Source organism: Emys orbicularis, chromosome 12 (assembly GCF_028017835.1).
Source record: "Emys orbicularis isolate rEmyOrb1 chromosome 12, rEmyOrb1.hap1, whole genome shotgun sequence".
In the NCBI taxonomy this organism is placed as follows: Eukaryota; Metazoa; Chordata; order Testudines; family Emydidae; genus Emys; species Emys orbicularis.
In genome coordinates this window covers 36,738,492-36,760,173 of record NC_088694.1, presented here as the reverse complement: position 1 = coordinate 36,760,173, position 21,682 = coordinate 36,738,492, and the positions used below count along the sequence as shown (strand labels likewise).

At 44.5% G+C, this 21,682-nt stretch overlaps 1 protein-coding gene across 1 annotated transcript; it reads left to right on the top strand.

The window, feature by feature from the left end:
• The first annotated feature begins 19,537 nt into the window (after positions 1 to 19,537).
• Positions 19,538 to 20,491, top strand: LOC135886101 (olfactory receptor 6M1-like). Its single transcript, XM_065413980.1, has one exon. It carries the CDS (start codon positions 19,538 to 19,540, stop codon positions 20,489 to 20,491), a length of 954 nt encoding a protein of 317 aa, XP_065270052.1.
• The last annotated feature ends 1,191 nt before the right edge of the window (positions 20,492 to 21,682 follow it).

The window sequence follows — 21,682 nt, the reverse complement described above, 5'->3', positions numbered from 1 at the left end:
TACTATCTACACAATATACATAGACATAAAATGTAAAAACTTAAATATCTTAGAAACAGTAGCCAATCAGTTGTTTTAATTGTCATATTTGAATTCAGCACATCAAAATACATAATAAATAGCACATTTTATCTCTGAAGCAGACGACTTCTCAAAAATTGTAGACCAGTGTAATCAAATGGGAAATTAATATTTATTTTCTTTTGTGCCAAAATAACTATTTATTTAACTGAAAATAGTCAACCTTACTATCCCCTCATTTATAGCAGTTTTAAACTCTTGTGACTTCAGTCACTCCAGTGGAGTTATCCCTGATTTCCACCAGTTTGAAGGAGTGGAGTACGAGCCCCATTACCTGAAGTGGTGTTCCTCCTGATTCACACCAGAATGAGCGAGAGGAGAATTACGTCTCTATTACTTATTTGCCAGCTTGGAATATATGGAAAATCTTTTCAAATGATCCAGTATTTATAGAGACTACCAAAAAGTCTGACCATCTGAGTCCACACTCTTGATTTTTCTCATTCTCACTGAAATCTGAATCCAACCTAATGACTTCAGATAACATTTGATCAGTTTACAGGTAAAGTGTGTGTGTGTGTGTGTGGGGGGGTGTAGTTGTTTTTGCCCCCTCAGTGTGAGCCTTTCAAATTCATCCTGGGAGCTGAAGACCAGATTCCCCAGGACACTCTGTCTGCTGTTCCCACTTCAGAGAATGACTTCACCTAAATCTCCAGCAATTTAGAATCAGTGTCTGCCCTCAGTTGTGCTCACATCCATCCTCAAAACTCCATTAACTTCTACTGAGTTACTCCATATTGATACCACACAACAACTGATACCAGAATCTGGCTTTGGGGAATTACTTTGGACCAGATTCTTAAATACATTTAGATGCCTAGTGGAATTTTCAAAACTGTTTTGGTGCTGAAATTAATGATTTTTGGTACCCAGGTGCTTTTGAAAATTCTACGAAATACCTTTACAGGTGCCTAAATACCTTTAAAAATCTGATTCACTAGCCTTTATTTCTTATCTGAACAGTACGTAGCTGTATTCTGAATTCTATCTCCGATTCCTTACCATTCCTTACAGTGAATAGAAACTCACTCCATAAGTATTCTACTTGAAATCTTGGGGACTACTGCAATTTCTACTGTACTTGAGTAAGACTGTCTGAATCGCCCTGTCTGGGGTTTCTATGCAATATGTCTTATATGTCTGAGTGATTTTCAGTGGCATGAAGAGAAATACGCAGATGTGCCCAAGTTACATCTCATTACTTTACTGAAGCCCAAGGAGTTAATATAGGCCAGAGAAGAGTTGTGACCAAGTAGCATAAGAGAATAAAAAGTATAAAAGAAATAATAATTCTCATGTTGGTCCTCTGAGTGAAATATATTTCTTCACCTACCTTGGAAAGAAGCCGACTCCAAAGGATTGGTGGTTGGATTCTACATAACTATATGAATGTCCTTTAACAACCAATGGGATTTGGTCTCTTAGCCACCTCTGGGGTTTATTAATGGAAATGACACAAAAACTCATTTAAATGATGTTTACATTTTGTGAACCTGAGAGTCAGTGCAGTAAATCATGGCCCTATGGATTCTGGGGCTAGATCACCAGTTTTCATCAGTTTTTCCTAATATCTAACCTCAATCTCCTCTGCTGCAGGTCAAGCCCATTTAGTCTTCTCCTAACTTTAGTGGACATGGAGAGCAATGGATCATCATTTTCTTTGTTACAACCCTTAACATATTTGAAGACTGTTACCATCTTCTCTTCTCATGACTACATATGCTCAGTTTTTTTACCCTTTCCTCCTAAACTTTTGATCATTTTTGTTGCTTTCCTCTGAACTCTCTCCAATTTGTCTACATCTTTCTTAAAATGTGGCACCCAAAACTGAACACAATATTCCACTGATGCCTCGTGACTGTCGAGTAGAAAGCTGACTTTATTTCTAGAACTGGTTGAAATATTTTCAACAAAATATTTATGGACCTTACTGATGTGTTTCTTTTTCTTTGTTGTGAAATGTACCATGTTATTTTATATCAAATTTTAATAAAAATAGAATAAACCTTACCAAAATCTTACCACATTTACATTTAGAAAACAGCATTAGCTGTAAATTAATTTTTTTGAAAAAATGTTTTGAATAAACAGTTAATGTTCTGTTTTATTTTTAATTCAATTTGGAATCATTCAAAATGAAAATAATTTGGATTGTTAAAAGTGATTTATTTTTCATTTTTAATCCACCTCTAATTTTTTCACAATATTGTAAGGATCCTATTGGAGCGATGGGGAAGAAAATGGTTTGGTGATAAAATAAGTGGATTTAAGAAATAAGGCCTAGGTTTCCAAAAATAACTAGGTTTTTTGGAGACCCAAAATGTTGAATGCCCCACTTGAGGTGACATAGAAGGGCCCTGATTTTCAGTAACTGCTGAACACCCACCATCGAAAATCAAGTCTCTTTAAAGAGGCAGAATTTGGGCACCCAAAATTTGATGCAACAAAAAATTGTCTTTGCTTTTGCAAATTTAGCTCAGGAAAACTGAGAACACGTTTTGGTTCTACCACACACTTCTTGTTTGAGCTTGAGCAAGTCACTTGGGCAGATTGTTAAAGGGGTTTAGGTACCTAATAGGATTTTCATAAGCATCTGCTTGCTATTGAAATCAATGAGTTTTAGGTGCCTAGGTGCTTTAGGGGATCCCACTTTAAAAATGCCTTTAAAAATGTGATCCTTAGGTTCCAATTTTCGATTGTGGCTTTTAATTTAGTGTCCCTTTGTTTCCAAGTGCCTATTCTGAGACATGTATAGTCTGAATTTCAGAGGTGCTAAGCATCTATATATGCATCTGATGGCAAAGGGAATTCTTGGTGCCCAGAGCATCAGTAATCCATGCTCAGGGGTTTCTCTGCCTAGGATTTCGAAGGAACCTCATGGATGTAGGCACCCAACTCCCATTGAAATTCACATATACAGATGGGGGGAAAAGCGAGTAGGCAGTGAATTGTCTCTGACCCTTTCTACCACCAAAATTCTGGCTGGTGAAGCTGATCCCACATGGAGGAGAAAGCCGCCTGTGCCATGTGTAGGTAGAGAGAACCCTTTTTGCTGCTGCAAGTGAGAAACCAGGGCTGATATGGGTCACAATTTAGTCCTGGGACAATGTGACTACCTGCTGCCTTTAGCTGAGGTCCTGTGGAAACTCCAAGCTATCTAACCCAATATTTGTCTGAAGTTTCTCTTTCTTTCTTTCTTTCTTTCTTCTCCTCTCAGGTATTAAATAAAGAAACAGAGAATTTGTTTTTTTCTTATTTTTTTTTAATATGTGCAAGCTTCAGTCCTACTATCATGTTGAATACGTTTCAGTCCCAAAGGGAAAGGACCACTTCAATTATATAATGTTACAGTCACAGAGTTTAGGGACAGAAGGGGTCACCGGATCACTTAGTCTCTTTTCCTGCATATAACAGGCCACCAAAACCACCCAGCATCTGCACAGTAAACCCAACCACTCAAATTAGACCAAAGCATTACAGCCCAGAGGAGACTAGACTATGATGTGCCACAGGCAGATAATAGGACGGGCCAAAGTTCACGTGTTCCCAAGGCCCCTACCGTGGAAGTGAATCAGTGGGGTTCCCTCTGCCTTTCAAGTACAGACTCTTTGATGAGACAGTGAACGAAGAAACCATTCTACATTCTGTTGGATTGTGGGTGGGTGTTCAGCCCACATCCCCATCACGGCTTAATATTCCTTGTCCCATATCAAGTCAATATACGAGCCATTCATTCCACATAGTGCTTGTGTATACTTCTGGCTTAATTGTCACTGCTGTGATTGATGCAGCAGTGTTGATTTAGCGAGTCTGGTGAAGACAAGCTGTCGATGGCAGAGCGCTGTCCCATAGATGTCTGCTCTCCACCTCACTGAGAGCTGGAAGGTAAGTCGGTGGGAGAGCTTCTCCTGTTGACATAGCTCAGAGTAGACACCGCTGTAAGATGATCTACGTTACGTCGACTTAAGTTATGTAACTTACATAACTGAAGTAGCATAACTTAGTAATATAAAACTATGGACTGGTCTACACTAAAGCTGTATGTTGTCCTGTCAGGTTGAAGCTACCAACTAAAGGAGATTCAAGGGATGTCTGTGTGTCTAAGCTCTATTGATATCCAAGGGTAAGACCACCAGCTTGTGTAAATCAGCCATAGCTCCATTGATCCATTGATATCCATGGGCCAGATCCCCAGATGGTGTAAATCTGCCATAGCTCCATTGGCCAGATCCCCAGCTAGTGTAAATTGATGTTGTTCCTGTGCATCCCTGTCATAACTATAAAGGGAAGGGTAACAGCTCTCCTGTGTACAGTACTAAAATCCCTCCTGGTCAGAGACTCCAAAATCCTTTTACCTGTAAAGGGTTAAGAAGCTCGGGTAACCTGGCTGACACCTGACCCAGAGGACCAATAAGGGGACAAGATACTTTCAAATCTTGGGGGGGGGGAAAGGCTTTTGTGTGTGCTCTTTGTTTTAAGGGGTGGTTCGCTCTTGGGACTGAGAGGGACCAGACATCAATCCAGGTTCTCCCCATCTTTCTAAACAAGTCTCTCTTATTTCAAAATTGTAAGTAAAAGCCAGGCAAGGCGTCTTAGATTTACTTTGTTTTCTCAACTTGTAAATGTACCTTTTACTAGAGTGCTTATCTTTGTTTGCTACACTTTGAACCTAAGACAGAGGGGGTTCCTCTGAGCTCTTTAAGTTTGATTACCCTGTAAAGTTGTTTTCCATACTGATTTTACAGAGATGATTTTTACCTTTTTCTTTAATTAAAAGCCTTCTTTTTAAGAACCTGATTGATTTCTCCTTGTTTTAAGATCCAAAGGGGGTTTGGATCTGTATTCACCAGGAATTGGTGAAAGGAAGGAGGGGGGAAGGGTCAATTTCTCCTTGTTTAAGATCCAAGGAGTTTGGATCTTTATTCACCAGGAAATTGGTGAAAGGTTTCTAAAAGCTTCCCAGGGTAGGGAATGGTGGCAGCGGACCAGAACTAAGCTGGTAGTTAAGCTTAGAAGTCCTCATGCAGGCCCCTACATTTGTACCCTAAAGTTCAAAGTGGGGATACAGCCTTGACAATCCCAATGGGTTCAGAGTCCAAAACAAATTAAATGCTAATTCACACCCAATAAAGATCCAGCCCTAATTGACTTTCCAATCAGCTTCTTATCTGGGCTTAGGTTTCAGATATTGCTGCCTCTCAGATATTTGCTCAGTCCACTCCAAGGCAGACATTAGTGGCTGTCCTATGAAGTTGTGGGCACTCCAACATGTAACAGGTTCAGTCTTTTACATTATTCAGAATTCCTGACAATAGATTCTTATATTTTTCTAAGGACTGTGAATCTGATTGTCCATATTTGTCTATCTATCCAATTGAGAGACACAAAGGTGGGTGAGGTAATATCTTTTATTGGACCAACTTCTCTTGGTGGAAGGGGCAAGCTTTTGACCTTCACAGCGCTGTTCTTCAGCTCTGTAAAGCTCTAAACTTTACAGAAGCTGGTCTGATAAAAGATATCACCTCACCCACCTTGTCTCTCCCTTATCCTGGGACAAATGCAGTTACTACAACACTCTCTAATTGTCTGTCTGGGAAGCTATGTTAATCCTTGTATGCTACCTGGTGTAAACCAGGATTTACTCCATGGAACCTAGTCAGCTCAATCCTCCTCTCTCTCTTCCCAGTATGAAAAAGGAGAGGCTGCCGGATGAAATGAAGTTACACCAGTGTAAGGAGAGAGTAAAGACTGAGACTTTATCCCTTTTGTGGTGACCTTGCTCTGCAAAATGTTCTCCTCAGGGCCCCCTTCACCTCACTGTTCCTCAGGCTGTAGATGATGGGGTTTAACTTCGGCGTGATGACTGTGTAAGAAAGAGATACCAGCTTCTTGGTTTCTGGTGAGTTGTTGGACTTGGGCCAGAAGAAGGTCAGGCCAGCCGTGCTGTAGAACAATGCCACCACAACAAGGTGGGAGGAGCAAGTGGAGACAGCTTTCCTCCTGCCCTCAGCTGATATCATCCGGACTATGGTGGCGAGGATGTGGATATTGGACACCAAGGTGTCCTACATCCTACGTTCTCTGTTATATTTTCTCCAACCAGCTTTTAATGAATGAATAAACTGATTGGGAATAGACTGGGACTGGCACTTTCAAAGAAGCTTATGGAATTAAGGCACACAACTCCTCATTGTGACAAAGTTCCTCCTCTATCTTGGTGGGTTCTGCGCTAATTGGCAGATTTTCTTGCCTCAGAGATTCACCATGTGGGTTGGGGAACAGCCCAGAGACCTTCCCCTCTGGGAGAACCTACAGTCCAGGTCAATTGGGAGGTTTGGGGGGAACCCGGGCCCGCCCTCTACTCCGGGTTCCAGCCCAGGGCCCTGTGGACTGCAGCTGTCTATAGTGCCTCCTGTAACAGCTGCATGACAGCTACAACTCCCTGGGCTACTTCCCCATGGCCTCCTCCAAACACCTTCCTTATTCTCACCACAGGACCTTCCTCCTGGTGTCTGATAATGCTTGTGCTCCTCAGAACTCCAGCAGCACACCCTCTCATTCTCAGCTCCTTGCGCCTCTTGCTCGCAGCTCCTCACACTCCCACCACAAACTGAAGTGAGCTCCTTTTTAAAACCCAGGTGCCCTGATTAGCCTGCCTTAATTGATTCTAGCAGCTTCTTCTTAATTGGCTCCAGGTGTCCTAATTAGCCTGCCTGCCTTAACTGGTTCTAGCAGGTTCCTGATTACTCTAGTGCAGCCCCTGCTCTGGTCACTCAGGGAACAGAAAAGTACTCATCCAGTGACCAGTATATTTGCCCTCTACCAGACTCCTATACCCCACTGGTCTGGGTCTGTCACATATCCCTCCCCCCTGCTCAACGCCAAGGGGTTGGGCAGCTTGGGACGCCAGACAGTGCACACGTGACAAGCCATCGGCGTTGCCATGACGGCTTCCTGCTCTGTGTTGCACACGGAACTGGAAAGGTTGGAGGGATAAGAACCATCTGGTCACCCTTGTGTTCTTCTCCTTGTTCTGCTGCATCCATTGAAGAGGGGCATGGTCGGTCACGAGGACAAATCTGCACCCGAGCACGTAGTAGCATAATGTTTCCATGGCCCATTTTACAGCGAGGCATTCTCTCTACACCACTGCATATTTTTGTTCCCTTGGAAGGAGTTTCCGACTGAGGTATAGAAGTGGGTGTTCCTCCTCCCCGACCATCTGTGATAGAACGGCCCCCAACCCTACTTCCGATGCATCCATCTGCAGGATAAACTCCTTGGTGAAATCAGGGGCTATCAGTACGGGGTTATTGAAGAGGGTAGTCCGTAGGTCTGTGAATGCTTCCTCTGCTGCATCAGACCATCTCACCAGATCAGGTCCACGGGCTTTCACTAGGTCTGTCAGGGGGCTTGCCCTTGTGGCAAAGTGGGGGATAAATCGTCGGTAATACCCCACCACACCTAGGAACGCCCGGACTTGTTTCTTGCGACTTGGTCGGGGCCAATTTTGGATGGCCTCTAACTTGTTCACTTGGGGTTTTACCAGACCTTTTCCCACAATGTAGCCAAGATATTTGGCCTCTGTAAACCCTACAGCGCACTTGGCAGGGTTTGCTGTAAGGCCAGCTCGCCTGAAGGTATCGAGGACTGCCTCCACCTTCTCCAGGTGGGTTTCCCAGTCTGGGGTATGAATGACCACATCGTCCAAGTAGGCAGCAGCATAACTGTTATGTGGGCGTAATAGCTTGTCCATGAGGCGCTGGAAGGTAGCTGGGGCCCCATGTAGTCCAAAAGGGAGGACAGTATATTGAAAAAGACCCTCTGGTGTAGAGAACACAGTCTTTTCCTTTGTATTTTCGGCCAGGGTAATCTGCCAGTACCCCTTTGTCAAGTCTAGGGTAGTCAAGTACTGGGCATTACCTAGATGGTCCACTAGCTCATCTATGCGAGGTATGGGGTACGCGTCGAACTGGGATACTTCGTTTAGTCGCCGGAAGTCGTTGCAAAATCTTGTGGTGCCATCAGGTTTGGGCACCAGCACGATTGGGCTGGACCACTGACTTTGGGATTCTTCGATGATCCCCAACTCCAGCATTTTTTTTACTTCTGCATTTATTTCCTCCTTTTTGCCGCTGGCACCCAATAGGGCCTCATTGTTACTCTGGCCCCAGGGTTCGTGACGATGTGGTGATATGTCTCGGTTGTTCAATCAGGTTTTGTCGAGAACACATCTTGGTTCCGGAAGATCATCTCAGACACCTCATTCTTCTCGTCTGGTGTTAAATCGGGAGACAATCTCACCTGTTTGGAAGGCTTGTTTTCCTGGGTTAGGTCTTTTTGGACTCTTGTGCATGCCTCTTGTGCATGCCAGGGTTTCAGAAGGTTAACGTGATAAATCTGTTCTTGTTTTCTGCGTCCTGGCTGCCACACCTTGTAGGTTACTTCCCCCACGGGTTCAACCACCTCATAGGGCCCCTGCCATTGGGCCAGAAGCTTGCTTTCTGCCGTGGGTACCAACACCATAACCCGATCCCCTGGTTGGAACTGTCGCACTTTTGCCTGGCGATTGTAATGGGTTCGCTGGGCCTCCTGTGCCTTCTCCAAATGTTCCCGTACAATAGGGGTAACCCGGGCTATCCGGTCTCGCATCTGCATTACATGCTCTATTATATTTCTCCCCTCATTGGGTTCCTATTCCCAGATCTCTTTGGCGATATCTAGTATGCCACAGGGGTGACGCCCGTATAATAACTCGAAGGGGGAAAACCCAGTTGAGGCCTGTGGTACCTCCCGGATAGCGAACATAAGGTAGGGTAGTAGGGTGTCCCAATCCTTCCCATCCCGACTTACCACCTTCCTTATCATAGCCTTGAGGGTTCGGTTAAACCTTTCTACCAACCCATCAGTCTGCGGATGGTAGACTGAAGTTCTCAGGGTATGTATATGGAGCAGCGTACAGAGGTCCTTCATTAGCTTCGACATAAATGGAGTTCCTTGGTCGGTTAATATCTCCTTCGGTAGCCCCATTCAGGCAAAGATCCCCACCAGCTCTTTGGCTATAGTTTTAGAGGCTGTGTTCCGCAGGGGGACGGCTTCTGTGTAACGAGTAGCATAGTCCAAAATAACAAGTATATATTGGTGGCCCCGAGCCATCTTCTCCAGGGGTCCCACTAGGTCCATGGCTATTCGCTCGAAAGGGACCTCTATGATGGGAAGGGGTACTAAAGGTGCCCTCAATTGGGGACGGGGACTGTGCAGATGACACTCCGGGCATGAGGCACAGTACCTCTGCACTTCTTCATGTACTCCGGGCCAGAAGAACCGTCGTAGGACTCGTGCCAGGGTCTTCTCTACCCACAAATGCCTCCCAAAAAGATGACTATGAGCAAGACTTAATACAGCGTTCTGGTGTTTTTGAGGTACTAGGATCTGCTGTACCTTCTGCCCCTGTACTGGTGCAACCCGGTACAAGAGATCCTTCTTCATTATGAAGTAGGGTTCTGGTCCCTGGGTTTTTCCTTCCACGGGGACCCCATCTATTTCAGTCACCTCCTTCCTAATGTTGTCATACCTTGGGTCTTCTGCCTGGTCCTGACCAAAATTTCCTCTCCTGGGGCTAATCTGCCCAAGATCTAGGGGCCCAGTCTCTGTTGCCTCTACTGGTTCAGAAGCATTAGGGTGGGGGTCAGACTCAGGTGCTTCTCCCTCCTGCGTGGCCTCCTTTTCAGCTGCGCGGGTCCGCCTACCTACAAGTGCGACCCTCTGGCTTTGGGTCAGTATTCGGGTTCCCAAGGCCTTAGCTGCCCTTCTTTCCCTTTTTGTCTTTCTACCCTGTCTGAGAGTGGAGAACAAGTCTGGGGATATTTCAGAGAAGATTGGGGGTTGACAGTCTGCTGTGGATGCCTCATCAATTTTAGGGTCCCCATCTATCTCCAATGCCCCTACTGGGAATAAGTTTCCAAACCCTGGGAAGTCCCTCCCTATGAGCACCGGGTATGGGAGTTTAGGGACTACACCTGCTGCTACCTCAGTAGTGTTCCCTTGGATCTCGATTTTTACTGGAATGGTGGGGTAGTAACTAACTGTCCCATAGACACACGTTATCCCCGTACGTTTAGCCTGCAGCAGCTGACTACGCTTCACGAGCTTCCCTGAGATAAGCGTGATAGCACTCCCCGAATCAACCAGTGCCGTGGTCCCTACCCCATTTAGTTTCAGTGGTCTGATATACATATGTGGGGTTAGTGAGACCCCCACAAGGTGGATTAGGGAGCATGGATCTGCCCAGTTCCCCAGGTTACACTGCATAGGCTCCTCAGCATTGGGACACTGTGCAGCTATGTGTCCCCACTCCCCGCAGGCATAACATCTGTATGGAACCCTAGGCGTTCCCCAGTCTCTTAGTTTGGGCAGTCTAACATCACGATCCTCTTCTCCCTCAGTGCTCCGACTCTTTGTGGCCTCTAATGGGCCTTCAGCCTCTCTCTTTTTCCACCTGGGCCCTCCTGGTGGCCCAGTCACCCGAACTTTAGGGCTTGGTGCTGCTAGTTTAACCCGGGGTGCCTCTTCCTTAACTGGTCGGGTCAGCTCCCTCGCTGTCCTTCGCCTCTCTACCAGGGTGACAACCTCATCATAGGTGGAGGGTTCGTTCTGGCTTACCCAGGCACGAAGATCTGGTGGTAGTCCCCTCATGTATCGGTCGATGACCAGAACCGCTAGTATCTCTTCCAGACTCCAGGACTCTGTTTGCAACCACTTTCATGCGAGATGGATGAGGTCATACAATTGGGGCTGCGGGTTTTGTCTTCCTGGTACCTCCAACCGTGATACCGCTGGGCCCGCACTGCTGTCGTTACCCCAGATCTGGCCAGGATCTCTGCTTTCAGCTGGGGGTAGTCTGCCGCAGCCTCTTCAGGCAGATCATGGTAGGCCTTCTGGGCCTCCCCACACAAGAATGGGGCAAGGATGCCAGACCACTGATCTCGAGGCCAGGTCTCCCATAGGGCTGTCCTCTCAAAGGCCAGAAGGTATGCCTCTACATCATCCTCCCGTATCATTTTCTGCAGCCAATGGCTGGCCCGTATGAGCCGCATCCCATTATGGCTGTGATTCAGCTCTGTAAGGGACTTTACCTGGTTTACCAGTTCCCGCAACATAGCTCGGTCTTGAGCAGCCTGGTCCATCAGCAGGTGATTAGTCTCTTGCTGCAGCCGCACTGCCTCCTGTTGGGAGGCTGCCTGGACATGGGTAGCCTCCTGCTGGGCTGCCATAGCTTGTATCAGTGCCCGCACTACATCATCCATTGTGGTGGGGGAAAAAAATCCCTCTCCCTTTTTTGTTTTTGTTTTTTTGTTTTTTGTTTAAATCACCCTCCTTCTTCCACCGCGCTGTGCACACCAAGATCCCACTCCAGACACCAGTGTGACAAAGTTCCTCCTCTATCTTGGTGGGTTCTGCGCTTATTGGCGGATTTTCTTGCCTCAGAGATTCACCATGTGGGTTGGGGAACAGCCCAGAGACCTTCCCCTCTGGGAGAACCTACAGTCCAGGTCAATTGGGAGGTTTGGGGGGAACCCGGTCCCGCCCTCTACTCCGGGTTCCAGCCCAGGGCCCTGTGGACTGCAGCTGTCTATAGTGCCTCCTGTAACAGCTGCATGACAGCTACAACTCCCTGGGCTACTTCCCCATGGCCTCCTCCAAACACCTTCCTTATTCTCACCACAGGACCTTCCTCCTGGTGTCTGATAACGCTTGTGCTCCTCAGTCCTCCAGCAGTACACCCTCACCCTCTCAGCTCCTTGCGCCTCTTGCTCCCAGCTCCTCACATTCCCACCACAAACTGAAGTGAGCTCCTTTTAAAAACCCAGGTGCCCTGATTAGCCTGCCTTAATTGATTCTAGAAGCTTCTTCTTAATTTGCTCCAGGTGTCCTAATTAGCCTGCCTGCCTTAATTGATTCTAGCAGGTTCCTGATTACTCTAGTGCAGCCCCTGCTCTGGTCACTCAGGGAACAGAAAAGTACTCATCCAGTGACCAGTATATTTGCCCTCTACCAGACTCCTGTACCCCACTGGTCTGGGTCTGTCACATCATGTATAGCAGTTGGGTGCCTAAATCTTTTAGGCTTCCTTGAAAATGGGTCATCTTCATACATCTGAGTAACTATGAGAAAAGTTCATCATTAATATGTCTACACTGCATGTATGTGGCAAGATTCTATTCTTAGTTACGCTGTTGCCATCTGGAAAACAGTTGAAGACAGTGAAATTACTCTGGATTAACAGCTGCATAATGGAGAGGAGAATTTAACCCACTGAGATTCATAGATAGAATATCAGGGTTGGAAGGTGCATCAGGAGGTCATCTAGTCCAACCCCCTGGTCAAAGCAGGACTAATCCCCAGACAGATTTTTGCCCCAGATCCCTAAATGGCTCCCTCAAGGATTGAACTCACAACTCTGGGTTTAGGAGGCCAATGCTCAAACCACTGAGCTATCCCTCCCAGAGGCAAAATAATTTAATAAATATTATTGGTTCTGATTCTCCTCTCATTTGCCTTATCTTGGACCCATTGATTTCAATGTTGTTACTGCAGACTTACATCACTGGTCAGATGCTCTCTTGTTGTTATGTCTTTGGGACTAATCCAGAGCCTGCTGAAGTCAGTGGAAAGACTATCATAGATGACAATGGGCTTTGGATCAGGCCCTTGAGTTAATAAATGAACTGTTCAACATATGTTCTAGCAAAGAGTTCTAGTGGCACATTTAAGTCAATATTACAGAATAGTGTCAGAAAGTAAACCGTGCTATTGATAAATATTTAGCCTCAGATTTCCAGAAGAAAATGAGAGAGATATGTACCCAATCTTATTGAAATTCAATATGAGTTGAGCACGCAGTCAGATAGATATAGATAGATAAATAGGTAGATTTGAAAATATGTAGTGTTTTTGTTAGACATACTGGTGACAGGAATCAATAGATCCCTCTTTATCTATCTATCTATCTATCTATCTATCTATCTATCTATCTATCTATCTATCTATCTATCTATCTATCTATCTATCTAGGTAAAAATCTAGGTTTCATGATATATTTTGCTAGTCAAATTCTTCCAAATCCGGATTTAAAAAAATCACTAAAAGAACCAGCTATGTTTTTTAAACACCTCCCCCCCCCCGATTCCAACCACCTCTAATTTGCTCGTATGCCATATGGAATAAATTGGATTGTTGTGTTCTGTCACTTAAAACGGCAGAAAATTTGAGTACCTCACCTCCTGGAGGTCTTGATCCAAAGGCAAATGTCCCACTGATGTCAAAATCACCAGATCAGGGCTTTAAAGGGTAAATCTCAAATCACTGAAGAGTGAGAGCTGGTGGCATTTGATAAGACTTCTTGTTTCTTTAGCTCAACCCATTTTCACTTACCTCTTCAATGAATAGTGTGTTCTGACTACCTTCAAAGGAACTGTCTGTTGACTTAGTAAGAGAATTGGAATGTTTTGTGGAGTCCCCCTGGACATGGTCCCTGGAACATCTTATTATTGAGACTACTGGAACAAATCATTAATGCACTGTTATTTTAGGAACACAAAACCACACAGAGATTTAGGCCTTGATTTCAGTGAGGCTATTAAACATGTGCCTAATTTTAAGTGAGGCCATACTTGAAGATTACTGAACAAATCCTATGGTTAAAGTCAGACACATGCGTAAGTACATTGCTGAATTGGGCCCTTAATAATCTTTTGCTCATCTCGTGGGAAGTTCTCTGGCCTGTGTTGTACAGGAGATCAGACAAGATGATCACAACAGTCCCTTCTGGCCTGGGAATCTATTCATCTATTCTTCCTCATCTACCTTGGTTGAATGTGCGGGAACTTTAATCCCTAATATTTTTTCCACACTATGAAATAAAATTTTAGAGCATGATTCTCATTTACACTAAGGTTCCTTAATGCTAACACTTAGTTCTTACATAACATTTTTCATTGGTAGATCTCAATAAGCTTTACTGCTACTTTAAGACTGACATGGTATTGGAAGGAGGCCTCAAAGTGGGAGCGTGTTAACTACAGTTACATTTACAAGCACTTTAAGGTTCCTTAAACCTGCCGGAGTATTGGAAAAGGTGGCTCAGTGTAAATTAGTATCAGGCCCTAAGTGCCTAAGGATAAGAGCTTTATGAGTATGTCTACACTGCAAGTAAAAACCTGCAGGGCCCATGCCAGCTGACTCAGGCTCACAGGACTCGGGCTGTGGGGCTGTTTAATTGCAGTGTATATTTCTGAAATCAAGTTGGAGCCCAGACTCTAAGACCCTGCAAGGTGGGAGCACTCCAGAACTCGGGCTGCAGCCCAAGACAGAATATCTACACCACCATGAAACAGCCCCATAGCTGGAGCCCCATGAGCCCAAGTCAGCTGGCATGGGTCAGCCACGGGTGTCTCATTGCAGTGTAGACATAAAGTATGTGTGTTTTAACCTCTGTACTGTGTCTCAGGGAACTCTTAACTGCATTTTCATATTGCACATGTGCAGTGTTGTGGGCCTTATTCTTTTCCATCTTGTGTGGTCATTTAGACCTGTGCAAAGTGGGACTAACAACAGCACAGTCAGACTCTTAAGTTGGGCTGAATGCAGGTATTTAATGATTATCCAGACTGTACTTTTCTTTCATTTTGATTGTCCTTTAGGTTAACAGATGTGTCCCTTTAAGGTGAAATCTTTGGTTTTGTCAATGGGGCAGTAATATAATCTAATTGTTAGGGCTCTGAATTGGTAGCTTGGATATCTAGTTCTAGTCCAGTGCTAACATTGCCTTTCTGTGTAACCTAGTGCAAGTTACTTCAGATCCTTTGGAAGACTACTCAAACGACTCTTCAATGATAGGCATCTGCAAACAGGAACCAATATCTTGGTTTACAAGGAAGTTGTCATCCCCACCCTTCTCTATGGGTGTGAGACCTGGGTAATCTACAGATGACATCTCAAGTGGCTGGAGTAGTTCCAGCAGTGCTGTCTCAGGAGGATTCTCAGGATCATCTGGGAAGACTGATGCATTAACATCAGCGTTCCTGTGCAGCCAACATCACCAGTATAGAAGCACAGATCATGAAACACCAACTCCACTGGGCTGGACACTGTGTATGTATGCCTGACACTTGCCTCCCGAAGCAAGTACTCTGCTCTCAGTTAAGTCAGGGAAGAAGCAAGTACTTTTCTCTCAGTTAACTCAGGGAAGGGCTCACGGAGGGCAGTGAAAGCGCTTCAAAGTCATACTGAAAGTATACCTTAAAAATGGAGGCATCAACCCAACAAACTGGGAGGACTCGGCGTGGAACAGAACACAGTGGTGCCACACCATATACCAAACCACAACTCACTTTGAGGAGAACAGATGTGCTCATGAGACAGAGAAGCAACAAAGGAGGAAAGAATGGGCACAACACTCCAGCCAATAACTATGTCTCCTCCAAGATCACACCTGTCACTTCTGTTGGAAAATCTGTAGGACACGAATTGGGCTCCTCAACCACTTAAAAACTCACCAATGATCCCCTTGGCAGACATCATCCTCACATTGAGGGATAGCCGAAGACTGCCATGCAAGTATGGGTGGGCCCATGGCACTGGTCCCCTCATATGGTGTGCTTGTGTAACACTGACAGACCCTGGTTGTCGATGGGCAGGATAGAACCTGGGACCTCTTAAATTTAGTGCATGAGCCTCTACTGCATGAGCTAAAAACCACAAGGCTCTTACCCAAGGCTGTAGCAGACTTAGCAATCTGTACGTGATCCAGCTGCCACTAGACGGGGACAGAGCACCACACCCAGCAGGCATGGGTTACACTAGGGGCTCCAGATTCCATGAAAAATGGGTGAATGCTGGTACAATACCTGCACTTCACCATAGATAGCAAGGACAAAACATACCCCTCCTTTGGATGTTATTTAGATTTAAACCTAGGTCTTGTGGTGACTGGTGTCTTGAAAACACCTAGATAAACACAGAGAACCTGAACCTCGGCTGGTGTGGTTGGAGTCAGTATGTTGGGAAGGGATCCAGTTTGGGGGATCAGGGTTTACCAATGCCACCTGGTCATATTTAATGTTTAGGCAGAGGAAGGGCAGTTGGGTTTGGCTGGGTCCTGTATTTTGGCTGAGCAAAGACTGAATACATATTGAGCAATGGATCCTTGTATCTCTGGAGAAAGCAAAGTACTTCCAGGTCTAATAACATAGAACACAAAAGCAAAGGCATTGCAGTTACAGCAACTCCACCAAAGACATGAGCGATCCCACACCCATCCCTCCTACTTTCCATTAATCTCATATACTCTGCTGCCACTTAGTAGCTTTGTATTGTCTTTGAAAGGAGAAGCAGGATGAGTTGGGGGCAAGGAAAGATACCAAATTGCTGTCATCCCATAGAGACTCACTCTGTCCTCCATGGCAGCTACCATTTCCTGCAAGATGCATTAGAAAACTGGGGCCAGATCCTCAGCTGGTGGTAATCAGTTTAGATTAATTGAGTTCAATGGCTGTGCCGGTTTACACCAGTTGAAGATCTGCTGTCCGGCCTCCATTACATCACCAGGGCAACTGATGAGACATTTATGGCCATGTTCCATTAGATAGATAGATTCCATGTAATATGGAGATATACCTATCTTATAGAGCTGGAAGGGACCTTGAAAGGTCATCAAATCCAGTCCCCTGCCTTCACAGCAGGACCAAGTACCATCCCTGACAGATTTTTGCCCGAGGTCCCTAAATGACCCCCTCAAGGCTTGAACTCACAATCCTAGGCTTAGCAGCCAATACTAAAACCACTGAGCTATCTAATAAGACATGAAAGAAAAGAGAACTGGGAACTATGGGGAAAATAGTCTTTAAAGTGTTGTTTGTTTAAATGACAGCAGTGGATGTGTCCTATGAAAAGAGTACTATAACTCATGTGAAAGGTGTGGTATAATGAGATAAGATAGCCACCCAGGGAAAAGGATACAAAAGGATCAGCTAATGGGCACTAGGGGTAGAAGATGATGAGGTGTGGAGAAGGGGCAGTTATATTACGTAACAACTGTGGGCCAGATTTTGAAATCAATGGGAGTTAGTCACCTGGGGACACATTTTAAAGGTACTTAGAGACCTTGTGGAGCTTTCAAAAGTATCTAGGCACCTAACTCCCATTGATTTCAATGGGCATTGGCTCCTGTGTGCTTTTGGAAATCACAATAGGCTCTTAAAACCCTTTACAAATCTGTCCCTGACTGCCTATCTGTTCAACTATGTGGAAAGATAGAGTGTGGAATTTTCAAAGCTATTTGGGACAGGGGGAGGTCGATTTCCTATTATTTCTATTCCATTTGTCAGGGTAGGAAGTTAGTAAAAATCCCATCAGGGAGCAGAATTAAAATAGTCCAATTGACTTTGAGCTCAACAAGGCAAACACATTAATAGATCCCTTTGAAATTATAATCCACAAAACTATAAAAGGCATTATTCAGTGGGTGACTGGGAAGTGAGAGGAGATTGGGAGACACTGAGAAATAGCCTGTGCCTTTCTGGTCTCAAACCAAAGAAAAATAAATGGTATTAATGAGCTTCTCTCGTTACTGTTGGGACAATGTCCTAAAAGACCCAACGGATATGAGAGTGCACAGCCACTCAAAAGATATGTATCTAGATAGATAGATAGATAGATAGATAGATAGATAGATAGATAGATAGATAGATAGATGCTAACAGAAGGTTTCATGTCAGAAAGAATATCATACAAACTTCTACATCAGGTAACATTTTCATTCTTTTTGTTAGTGTAAGTTGATTGTTTTTCACCTGTTTTCAATCTGCACTCAAAAAGACAAGCAAGAGAAAATTAGGAATGGATTTATTGTATATCCAATGACAATGATTCAACGACACATGGTTCACCGTCACACAAAGGTGATTTGTCAAGACAAGAGTTTGTGTTCCTTTTAACAACAATTAACCTAGATGAACATGCACAGTTGTAAATGACTAGACACTCACAAACATTTGGGCTAGGACAACATTGATGCCTTGTAACAAACATTTGTGGGGTAGCTAGACTGATTGGTGATCACTTTACTTGAGTTAAAAGATCCTACTCTCATTAATGTTGACTTCTGATTTATACCAGTGCAATAATCAACCCCATTGACTTTCATTTACACCCAGAGGAGTTGATAATCAGGCCCATTGCATTTAATAGTCAGTCATGCTTTACACTGATATAAGGGAGATAAGGAACAGGCACTAACGTCTTCAAGGCTAAGAGGAGGGAAGGCTGAAAATTGCCCACCAAAACTGTTTTTTGATGGAAAGTTGGATTTTCACTTAAACTTTTTTCTCTCCCACAAAAAATGACCAATTTCAACTTCTTTGTCCAAAAAACAAACCTGTGAAAGTGGAAAAGCTTTTGATTTTTCAGCCATTTGTGGTCCAAAACTGAAGAAATCTGATTTGGAAGTGCCACCATGGTGCTTCATGGGAGTTGTATTGCTGTGTCTTGTGTGCCCATTCTGCTTCATGTATGGCATTCCTCAGCCAAGGCATCAGTAGCACTGCCAGGAATGCAACAGAAATTTATGCCTTTCACTGCTCAGAAAGGATAGCCCAGCGCTTAATCATTGGATATATGTGTTCAATTCCTGGCTCTCCCAATATCAAAAAAAGTTCTCAGCGATTCCCCATCTGCCTTTCTGTAATTGATTTACATCTGTACAAAACATTACAGCCCATCCCCCTATCTGGGGTAAGGTGACATATCCTGGTTATGCCAGCTGAGAAGCTAACCTGATTGTTCTGATCTGATAGTGTTTTACAAAGGTGTAAATGATGACACAAGGTGTAAGACTGCTGATCTCTCTGGACCGCAGTTCCTGATTTATGAAATTAAGGTGACAATATTTCCTTACTTCATGTTGGTGTTGTGAAGATAAAGGAATTAGTGTTTGTGAAGCACTCATTACACTGTTGTTTCATGTAAGTACCTAGGTAGACAGAAACACTAGATCATATTGGCATCACAAGCAGTAAAGCATTTCTGAGCTTTCCAATGTGTTCATAAGATTATGGAAACGTTGGAATGGAAAAGGTTTAAGAGCAGGTGAGATAGTAGAAAAATTGTGGGGGCATCTTTTATGGATGGAGATTAAAAGTCCAGTTGGACAGCCGCTTCACAGGTGATTGGGGGTAGTATGTTGGGAAGAGAACTGAGTTGGGGCAGGGGGGTGTCAAGGATTACCTGATTACTAACTAGTGACGGTTGCTTTTAGTATAATTGGTAGAAATCTGTAATCTTGGACCTAAAGGGCCAGGATTCTAATCCTATTCTCTGCAGTGTGTGTGTTATTGTGTCTGTTTTCCATAGTACATTATTTTTTTACAACACAACATTGTTTTTCTCTAGACAACAAATGGCTGGGCTAGAGAAGGTGAACCAAACCACTGTCACAGAATTTCTGCTGGTTGGATTTGAGACCCGTCCCGAGCTGCAGATAACCCTCTTTGTGATGTTCTTCATTATCTACCTGTCAACCGTTGCTGGGAACATTCTCCTCATTCTCACAGTTTGGACTGACCATCATCTCCACACTCCCATGTACTTCTTCCTCAGCAACTTGTCCTTCCTGGAAACCTGCTATGTTTCCAATGTCATCCCCAGACTGTTGGTGAGTTTTCTGACGCAGGACAAGACCATCTCTCTGCCAGGTTGTTGCCTCCAATTGTATGTTTTTAGCTTCTTGGGCACTACTGAATGTTTCCTCCTGACTGGGATGTCCTACGACCGGTACTTGGCAATATGCAGACCATTACATTATGTAACTCTGATGAGCCCCAGGACTTGCCTTCTGTTGGCAGTTGCTTCTTGGACATGTGGATTTGTGGCTCCTTCCTTCACAGTAATTACGACGTCTAAGCTGGCATTTTGCAGCCAGGGTGAAATTAACCACTTCTTTTGTGATTTAACAGCAGTGTTGAGACTTTCCTGTGAAGACACCAGCATCATTAAGGTAACATCCCTGATCTTAGCTTCCATCATTACCTTGGCCCCATTTGTCCTGACCATCACATCCTACGTCTATGTCATCCTAACCATCCTGGGAATCCCATCCACTGCTGGGAGGAAAAAGGCCTTTTCCACCTGTTCCTCTCACCTCATTGTTGTGTCAACTTTCTACGGGGCTCTGATCATCATGTATGTGGTGCCCTCAAGAAACCAGTCTCTGGATTTCAACAAGGTGTTCTCCCTGCTCTACACAGTGGTGACTCCCATGTTCAACCCCATTGTCTACAGTCTGAGGAACAAAGAGGTGAAAGATGCCTTGGGAAGGGTCATCCGTAAAATGTTGCTTTCTCCCAAGATGTAGCAAAGTTCTATGCCCGTATTTTCAAGTGAAATCACAAGGGAAGAAAATTCAGCCGAGAAATTCTAATGTCAAACACTCCAACAATGTCCTAGGTTCTTGAATGCAAATGATTCTGCTTCACAAATGGTTTTATAACTCAAAGGTTACCTGAAAAGTGTGTAAGTGTGTGAATGTGGGTGGGTATGAAAGAAAACGAGAGATGATGAGATATTTTGTTCATTATTTTTTTCTTCTATGATATAGCTATCCGAAATTCACATCTAGGGTAACCTGGATGTTTCTACAGACGGAGGTTTATGATTTCAGAGACACCAAGGAATTACAACCTGGTTAACTGAGAATGCCTGGTACACACAGCCCCAGTAAAACTCCCTCCAGGAGAAATTTTCCAGGCTGCTGTGTTGGGTCCAAATCCACTGGACCTGTGTGCTTTACATTTCCTGAAATCTGAGCAGGCTGCAGAACTGTCTCTTCCAGGGCACCTCAAGCACATGTCCTGGGCATAGGCGGTCCGTCTGTTACCGCTTTACAGAAATGGGAATCCATATCCCAACTGCCCTAGACCCCCACCAGGAGCAAAAATAACCCCTTCAGCCTCCCCAGTAGCCTAAGTACATCCTCTTCCAGAACTCCCCATGGTATAGGCATCCTGGGTTTATGGTTTAACTCCGCTGGAAAGTGCCTTGATGGTCATATCTAATTATATAAGTTAGGACAGACCACAATGATACTTATTGTGGTCAGACTTTGACTCCCTCAGGGAACAGATGGGCAGGATCCCCTGGGAGAATAACATGAAGGGCAAAGGGGTCCAGGAGAGCTGGCTGTATTTTAAAGAATCCTTATTGCGGTTGCAGGAAAAAAACATCCCGATGTGTAGAAAGAATAGTAAATATGGCAGGCGACCAGCTTGGCTAAACAGTGAAATCCTTGCTGAACTTAAACGCAAAAAAGAAGCTTACAAGAAGTGGAAGATTGGACAAATGACCAGGGAGGAGTATAAAACTATTGCTCAGGCATGCAGGAATGAAATCAGGAAGGCCAAATCACACTTGGAGTTGCAGCTAGCAAGAGATGTTAAGAGTAACAAGAAAGGTTTCTTCAGGTATGTTAGCAACAAGAAGAAAGTCAAGGAAAGTGTGGGCCCCTTACTGAATGTGGGAGGCAACCTAGTGACCGAGGATGTGGAAA